Below are 9,133 nucleotides of genomic sequence, written 5' to 3' on the forward strand. Positions count from 1 at the left end.
TGTGTGAAAATTATTTGCTTCAGAATGGTCCCATATTCAAGTAATGTGCAGTTTAATGGTTCCAGGCTAGCATGCCTGTACAGTGACGGGGCATTAAACTGTACATTACTTGAATATGAGACCGTTCTGAAGCAAATAATTTTCACACAACGTTCTGAAGCAAAGTAATTTTCACACAACAATAGATATACAATGTACTCTTAAATGAATCCCAAAAGAATTGGAACAATCATCCCCCAGCATTCCCACTGATTCCCACTGATCAGTTACTAGCCATCCCCTTTAACAGTACTTAACATTGATTATATTGATTAATATTTTTACATTGGTTCTTCCTATCCCTAACTCACATTTTTAGAATTATTTTGAAGCTCGAAAGCTGGGTTTTTGTTTCATCTGCAAATAGTGAAAAAAAGCCTTTAAATCATGGAGCTGCAGCTCCATGGTTAGATAAACCGGCCTTGAAACCTAGCTACGTTCACTGCACCCTTCCCCTTCGCACAGACCCATTATCATTTTACTGTAATTAAAATTGCGTACTTAGACCTGAAGTCAAAATGTTTATTGATCCCAATCATATTATTGTTCCTGTTGTTGATTTAAGTCTCTATTCTATCCTTGGTAGGATGTGATCGTTAAATGGTAAAACGTTGATCATAATCATGTTTGTTTGTGTGTGGTTTTTTTTTTTTTTTTCATTTGAAATCCTCTCTCAGCTCTCTTGTGTATAATTCCAAAGTTCATATCGACAGAATTAGATCCACAATTCCAGCAGACCTTGGCTCGACGAGCAGAAGAGGGCACCAAACTGTCAGCCATTTTGCTGCACTGTGTTTTTGTTCTGTCTTCATTAATCCCGCGTTCCTGATGAGCTTGAGTTGTACATCATTCTGTAGGTAGGCCCTTCTGTGTTCATGTGCGTGGAGGGGGCGGGGCATTGTCTGTAGAAAAATCGGCTCGTGCTGTACCGGAGAAAGCTTGTTCCCCTGACATTTCGGTATTTAAATCTTGATGGTAAGTGAACAAAGAATATCCGTTATTTTTTTTTTCTTTTAATAAGTACTCATTAGCTAATGTCAGGATGTCAGCCTACTGGTTGTGTTGTGTACATAGGGGTATTTTTTTTTACTGATGTCATATTATCATCCTGTTTACCTGTCCATTACCCATAAAATTACTATACGATGCCCTGTCCCACTTCTAACTCGCCGACGAGTGCTAAAGGTATAAAGGTGTATACTTAGTCAGAGAATGGTACTGTGTAACCCTCTTCTCATGGGTTTACCACGTGTCAGTCTAGCGTTATACTGTCTCTCTGAGCGAAAAGTCTTACCAAACGAAGAATATTTTTCGTTGTTGTTAGTCCTGACGACAATGATAATTTCGGTTAACGGTTTGGTTTTTTGTATATTCATGCGCTTTTACATCTCTGAAAATTGAGAAGTAGATGGGGTAAGAAGACAGTTGATAGTACATGAAGAAATGCATGGATGATTTATTGTAGTATCTTTATCATTATCGTTATTGTATTATCATTCTCCTTATACTGTTACATATATTTCTCCATACTAATGCATAATAAATCTAAAAAATATTATAAACCCTTCTATTTGCTATAATGATTTACGGCTTTTTTTCATTTATAGCGTATACTGCCCCTCATTTTTATTGTGATTATTTGAAATGACGGTTATTGTATTTTGTGTGTTTATTTACACGGGTATGAATGTGCTGTTATAATAGCCCCTTAATGCAACAAGTATGATAACTTCAATCAAATACATACACAACGGTACTGAATATACGTGTTCACACAGAAGGCTGAATGTGCACTGTTCACTTACATGCAACATGCAGTATTTACATATTTTTTTTTTGCATTAGTTGGTACGATGGTATAGAAATATGTGATAGCATCGATTGCCCAGGATTTGCCCGTCCGTGATTGCATTGAGCATACAACGCCAGGTGCATTATGTATGTTTGGTAAAGAGAGAGAGAAAGGGAAGGGGGAAGGAGCTGATTCAACAAACTGATTTAACAGGTTTGATTTAGTATGCAAAATACTTTTGCCCCAAAAGGCTATACATTTCGTCATGTATTATATTCCCTTGAATGCGGACTTTGTTGAGATCCAATTTTGTATGTATTTGTTTCTTTCTTTATCAAAAGAGAATTTTCCTTAATAATGTAAATCCAGTGAGCGCACAAAATGCCTTACAGCAATATTTATGAATTTCAAAGTTTTAGTCAAAGACAATGTCACAACATTGATTGGCGGGTAAGAAGGCATCAAAATCAGACAAGACCACTCACACACACGCACACACACGCACACACACGCACACACACACACACACACACACACACTCAAAGAAAAATCCCAAAGTTTTCCAAGCAATTCTTTCCGGGAAGCATGCAGTAATATAGGCCCATAGTTATGTTTGTTAATTGGTTGTTTGTTGTCATTTTATTCTCACGATACAATCATGATTATCCAACTCGTCGCCCCCCCCCCCCCCCCCCCCCCCCAGTACAATGGATGCTAGTGTGACCATCGCCAGTGGGGTCTCGATGCCCCTGGTCGGGCTGGGCACGTGGAAGCTGAAAGCCGATGAAATTGAGCGGGCGATCGGGGCGGCACTGGACGCCGGCTACAGACACATCGACTGCGCCCACGTGTACAGCAATGAGAAGGAGGTGGGCGTGGCCCTGAAGAATGCGATGAAGAGATTGGTGAGTCCTTCGGCCGCCTGCCCAAGGCACTAAATGCCCGGATTTAAAAAAAAAAAATAATAATGGAAGGTTAGCTGCAAAGGTAAAAGCCATCAATCATCTCCTCATGTGATATGAGATTCAAATTTCAGATGTTAAGACCATCATGTAGTACGCAGTGTAGTACAGCCTCTCACCAGTCTATCCATGACACAGATTCAAATATTGGCAATTCTTCAAGTTGATTAATACCCAAATTAATGTTGTAGTGCATTATCGCTGTTGATCTCTATGTAAAGTATGGAAATGCAACAGGGATATTCAACTATGTATATTCATCTTTATTCATTTGTGTCGTCACTATTTTTGGACGAGGTTCCTCTTCCAAAGTGTCTATTTTGCTGCTCCCATGTAACTCCTTGTCTCAGGGTCTGAAAAGGGAGGACGTCTTCGTCACCAGCAAACTCTGGAATACCTTTCACGCCAAGGAGGACGTCCTTCCGACCTTTCAGCAGTCTCTCACTGATCTCCAGCTAGACTACCTCGACTTGTACCTCATGCACTGGCCACTCGGTTTCGCGTAAGTATGGAGCAACATAAACGGGTTTCAGGTTTTACAGAAATAATAACGCACGTGTTTCAAGGCTAAATTTTCAATTGCCCTCAGACTGAGTACATTTTCATTTTCCTTTAAGAATAATGAGAAGCTCTATTGATTTAGAATAACTGACACTACCTGCTCGCTAATTTTTACCATAAGAAAGAAAAAATCGTCTTTTTCTTCTTGTTATATGTAGATAGAGAGAGAAAAAGTCATATGTCTATATTGTGAATATTGCAACTGATTGACAAATATTGCCCTACACCGACCTTGATCAGTGTTTTACTAGTAACCATGATAAAAGAAATCACGGCCATACGTATGCATCAAGCAGGATTTGAACACGTACATGACCTCCTGATCTCCGGACAGGCGTCTAATTTACGTCGATGCGTAGGGCAATTTGTCAATCAGTTGCAATAAAAACAACTCGACCGAAGAATTCTTTGTAGACTATAACAAAGCGATATTTGCTCCACTCGTTAGTGCGGAAATCTTCATATCATAATTTCGATGTCATTCCTGTTTCAGGAACCGAGATCCATCAATCAAATTCCCTTTCACCGAGAGTGGAGACGTCGAATACAGCAGCGTTCACTTCGTCGATACCTGGGCGGCCATGCAGGAGCTGGTAAAGGCGGGAAAGTGCCGCGCAATCGGCATCTCCAACTTCAACAGCAAACAGATCGACGAGGTCATTCAGAAGTCCGCCATTCCCCCAGCCGTACTGCAGGTGAGAAAGACATGACCACTGACCGATAGAGCTTGTTCATGTTGTTTTAAATACCATCTTAAATATTATCCTATTACATGTACTGCTAAACCTCTGGTTCAATGCACAAATATATATTCAGGTATTATGTGTACATATTGTAGGGGAAGTGTGGGAGAGTTGAGCCACTTTTTACATTTAGTGATATTGTTCAATAACTATACACAATTTATGGATTATTCGTTCGCTGGTATATACTACAACTATTCAGGCATAATATGATAGCCCAATAAGACACCTAGCACAAACAACTTGGGGTGACACTTCAACAAAAATATTTTGCAAAATGGCTCAAGTCTCCCTTGATGTGGTGAGAGTTGAGCCACGGGGTTGGGAGAGTTGAGCCACTATGCTATAGGCCCTACATATCATATTAAGAAGTTCAGGCTTATAAAAGAAAATGACTATGGAAACCTATCTAAGGAAAGATGGTGTAATGGTAACAGAGGGGGCGGGGCGTCTGTTTGACTTACGGGTCATCGGATGGATAATGTGGATGTTGTTGGGGTCCACGTACGATCACATGATCAGGATTTCTAGATGCACCCTGACTGGATTTGCGTAATAAGTCAACTGGCAGTGGTGTTAGGAAGAAGAAACCGCCTGTAGGGCGTCACCCCTGGCGAGAACACCACATACCTTTCCAATATTCCTCACCTCATCCAATTGCAGACCCGTTTCTTTGACCAAAAAATGACACTCATTGAGCCACTTGAAGGGAGGGTTGAGCCACTTGAGGGCTGAGCCATTGGAATACAGGGTTTAGCCATGGCACAACTCTCCCTCAACACGTTGGCACAACTCTCCCCACAGTCGCCATTTAAACTAACCCTCAAAACCTACGAAAGTGACCACACCAAACATGTTGAAATTTGCTGAAAGAAACAAATGATATACAGACTATCTGCTACTCCAACTGATTCGCACTTATCCTCTACCATAGGTGTGAGAGAAAACCACATAACTGACAAGTGGACATTCACTTTTGGTGACCAAAAATGGTTTTTCTTTGACTATTTTGTCATGCTGTGTCCAACGTCGCTGCCTCATACACTGGTATATAGTTAATCATAGGCATGAACAAGAAATGGCAGCAGCTGACTGCTGTCAGTCACTATGAAGATGTGAGGTGACCTGGATCAACTCTCCCAGTGGCTCAACTCTCCCACACTTCCCCTACGAAGGAAAAATATTATCCCATTACATGTACAGCTAAACTTCTGGTTCATTGCACAAAACATACAGGTATATTAATTATGTACATATTGTACGAAGGAAAATTATCCTATTACACGTACTGATAAACTTCTGGTTCTATATGCACAAAACATAATTTTACCGGTATATCATATAATACGATTATGTACATAATGTAAGCAGAACCAAAAAAAAAAAAAATGGTAATGACAAACAAGTTGGGTGTTGACCTTTCTGAAACAGATGTTTATCAATCAATTGCTCTGATTGATGTATTGCCATAGATATCGAGACGAAGTCTAAATCAATTATAAAATCTCGAGACAATTAGCTGGGCCAGCAAACTAACTCTTCTGCTCTTCATTTTCCATCTTTTCTACCGCATATTATGCTTGTTAGCAAGGCTATAATTCGAGTTCGTCATATCCATAATCACGTAATGCTTATAAACCGTTTATACTGTATCTTTTACTTTGTATTAGATGCTGTGATGTAGTCGATCCATGTTTAGCATCGCACTCATAATAATCATTATAATCCTGATTGTAGGAAGGCCTGTATAAAGTATGAGTAGCAACAACAACAACAACAAAAGTGATAATAATGGCATTTATAAGAAAGATAAAAATGCGAAACATGGCAGTGATAAAATTATGATGAGATATGATGTTGATAATGATGATGATGATGATAATGATGATGATAATGATGAAGATGATGATAATGATGATGATGATCTTTTTTTTCATCACACATTTTCAGGTGGAGAGCCACCCTTACTTCCCGCAGACTGAGCTGCTAAATTTCTGCCGCGAGAGGGGTGTGGTGTTTTCAGCATACAGCCCGCTTGGATGCGGGGACAGGGCCTGGAGACTGGATGGCGAACCGGACATCTTCGACGATCCAAAAATCCAGAAGATCGCCCAGAAGCATGGAAAGACGGTCGCTCAAGTTGCCATCCGGTATTTTGTTGTTTTGTTGTTTTGTTGTCCAGACCTGTTTCGTGCTTGTTGGCGTTTGTTAGTCTTGTCCATTCCGTTTTGTCCCGTACAGCCTTTCCTTCAGCATCTACTTTGTTGTCTAGTCTTGTTTCATGTTTGTTCGCGTCTATGAAAGTAAGTGTATTTATCTGTGAACCTAATTATCAGTGGGCTTCTAGATTTCTTCCTCTTCTTCCTTCTTTCCTTTTGTATTTATGATGCTCCAATTAATCTTCCCATTGATGTTTTGTTTTTTGTTTTTCCAGAGGGGCCCACATTCTACAAGCTGTGTCTTTTTAGTGGGTCTCTCCATTTTTCGCACTTTAAGCAAGGTTTACATGCACTTAATTTCGACCACTTCTGTTTCTTTTTTTTTCTATAATGTACATTGTATAATTACTAAAAGGTCCTCAATTATTGTACAGTCTTTTCATTGCATAATGTTCTGTTTACCTTATTCTCTGTTATAAAAGAAGTGTAACATACATGTTTTGTTGAAAAATGAAATAAATTTGAATTGAATTGAATTGAATTGAATCCCGTATTTTGTTAATCTTCTCAAATTCTCGAGACATCTCGATAATCAGCTCGATATTAGTCAAGCAGAAATCTCTTACGAGTCCAGTACATTATGTTACCTGACATGTTATGTCTGATGAATACTTTGTCATTGCTTGAAGCAGTGTTGGTATTGAGAAGATAAACCGCTCCAGCAGATAAGAAGTATAGTATATCTTGGTAGCCACAATGGGGAGCTGCTTTACACGTTATAAGCCTAGTTAAAAGTATCGAAAAATTCCAACACGCCAAATTTTGACTCGGTAAAACTCTACTTAATCTTTAGACATGTCGAGGCTGTTAAAAAACACAACAACAACAATAATTATTTTCTCCTCATTCCTCGTATCTTTATTAATGTTTAATTAATCTATCAATGTTCCGGGAGTCCTGTTGCAAAAAAGTTGAGATCAAACATAAGTCAGAAAATAAAACATAATACTCAATTCTGATTGGGTGATACCTGACTTCTGTTTGATTACATCTTTTTATGCAACAGGGCCCAGTAGAGATATCTCTATGATGTTCCCTTTAATATAAATTCAGGTTTCAAGTGCAGAGAGGAGCACCGGTAATTCCGAAGAGTGCCACCCCGTCTCGAATCCAGGAGAACATTGCCGTGTTCGACTTTGATCTCTCCGAAGACGATATGGCCGTGTTGTCGAGCCTGCCGAAACGCCGCATCTTGGTTCCTCCACGGAAGGTGATGAGAGCAGTGTTACCATGTTTTGCCACTCTTGGTCGCACGATTGGGTCGGTACAATACTGTTGTGCTATGTACGTATAGTGAATAAGGCACAGAAGCCACACAGGGGGTCAAGAGTTCTATTCTTGTTCGCACCCTGTGATGTGCACATCATTGGAGATTATCATATTCGTTGTTTTTCCTCACAATGTCCATTTTGACTCAAGTGTAATAATGAATCCATGGCAATGCTTAGCTAAGGAGTGCGGATGCTTACTCTGTACAGGCTATACTCTACAGCTAATGCAACCGTTATCACCATTGCAATACAATATCATCACTTTTTCTATTATTATTATAGTATTATTATTATTATTATTATTATTATTATTATTATTATTATTATTATTATTATCATCGTCATCATCATCATCATCATTTTCGTTTTTGTCATCATCACCGTCACCAATGAGACGTAAGGATCTCAGTTGTATGCCGAAACTATCGACCAATTTTGTGTGATTGTTCCCCATCGTATATAGGACAAAAACGGCCGGCCAGTAGTGGACGCCTCGGGCCTAGTCGTGCCTCGGGACGGAGGGCACCGCTTCTATCCGTTCCACGAGCCGTTCTAGAGGACCACGTATCTCGTCAACCACCCTCTCTTCCCACCATCATCGAGTGAGGTCGCCCCTCTTGTCCGAATAAGATGTACAGTGCATTAATTTATCATGGTGTGCTACTGGGAGATGCTCCGAAGTTCTTGATACACAAACTTATCATATCCGTTCAGTAGCTGAGAAAATTCGACTCCGCAGGTTTAGAATCTATTCTTCCCTTAATACCCTGAACTCACTTGCAGAGCTTAATCTTGGTTAAAGAGTATCAATTAAGTGAATCATAGTGATCTCACTTCCCATGCATTCTCGAGTCGAGTGAAGCAGGGAGGTGGCCCACCTCCCTGAGTGAAGGAAGAGCTAATGTTTTCCATCGTTCCTCTCAATTTCTCTTCAATATACAAAAAAGACGCTTGATATTGCAGCATCTCATTATAGTTCCTCTTATTATGTCGAGTCTCCTTTAAATCGACGCCACCATTTACTTTGCGAGAAACAATCCCAGTGGAGAAAAATAGGGCAAGTTTATATTGCAAGATGTATGTAAGCTAGAAATTTAAATATCAAACTTTCGGTAAAGAAGCTTGTGTTCTTAGGCTCATTACCCGAGTATACCTCGATTAGTTCTGTACTAAATAGTGTATTCTTTTCGTCGTCAAACGTAATGAGAGAACATAAATAATTTGGAATTTCCACCTCGTACGACACGTCGGTGTATGGGTGTCGGCAGCGGACAAAGGTGTGATTATCATGATAAATACACAACTTTAAGATATGCCGTACATCGACCCTTTGTTGAAGATAGTGTACATCCCTTTGTTCTTTTTCGCTTGTAAAGGAATGGCATAACGCAGGATAAAGTGTAATCATGTACAAACATGAAGCATCTTTACGTTGATTGAAGTATAGTTCCAAGTCGACTACGAAATAAACAGGAAACGCGCAAATTCAAACGACAGATGCCTTACATCATATCCTATCAGTTTGTCAGAGAATTTGTCGAATAAA

General features: G+C 39.7%; 1 protein-coding gene across 1 annotated transcript; it reads left to right on the forward strand.

The window, feature by feature from the left end:
- Positions 1-2,538: 2,538 nt before the first annotated feature.
- On the forward strand, positions 2,539-8,178 carry LOC139733682 (aldo-keto reductase family 1 member A1-B-like). The gene is made up of 6 exons (XM_071644494.1): positions 2,539-2,736; positions 3,144-3,295; positions 3,848-4,049; positions 6,048-6,247; positions 7,370-7,526; positions 8,051-8,178. The coding sequence occupies exons 1-6, from the start codon at positions 2,539-2,541 to the stop codon at positions 8,141-8,143; spliced, it is 1,002 nt and encodes a 333-aa protein (XP_071500595.1). The 3' UTR covers positions 8,144-8,178.
- Positions 8,179-9,133: the final 955 nt, after the last annotated feature.

This window comes from Diadema antillarum, unplaced genomic scaffold (assembly GCF_040938485.1).
Source record: "Diadema antillarum isolate AM-2024a unplaced genomic scaffold, OU_Dant_1.0 seq00000486_RagTag, whole genome shotgun sequence".
Taxonomy (NCBI): Eukaryota; Metazoa; Echinodermata; class Echinoidea; order Diadematoida; family Diadematidae; genus Diadema; species Diadema antillarum.

Excerpts from the sequence above, each read along its gene's own strand:
- LOC139733682 (XM_071644494.1), top strand. The coding sequence starts at position 2,539 with ATGGATGCTAGTGTGACCATCGCCAGTGGGGTCTCGATGCCCCTGGTC. Across the intron at positions 3,296-3,847 it reads CACTGGCCACTCGGTTTCGC|GAACCGAGATCCATCAATCA; the intron begins GTAAGTATGGAG and ends TTCCTGTTTCAG. Across the intron at positions 4,050-6,047 it reads TTCCCCCAGCCGTACTGCAG|GTGGAGAGCCACCCTTACTT; the intron begins GTGAGAAAGACA and ends ACACATTTTCAG.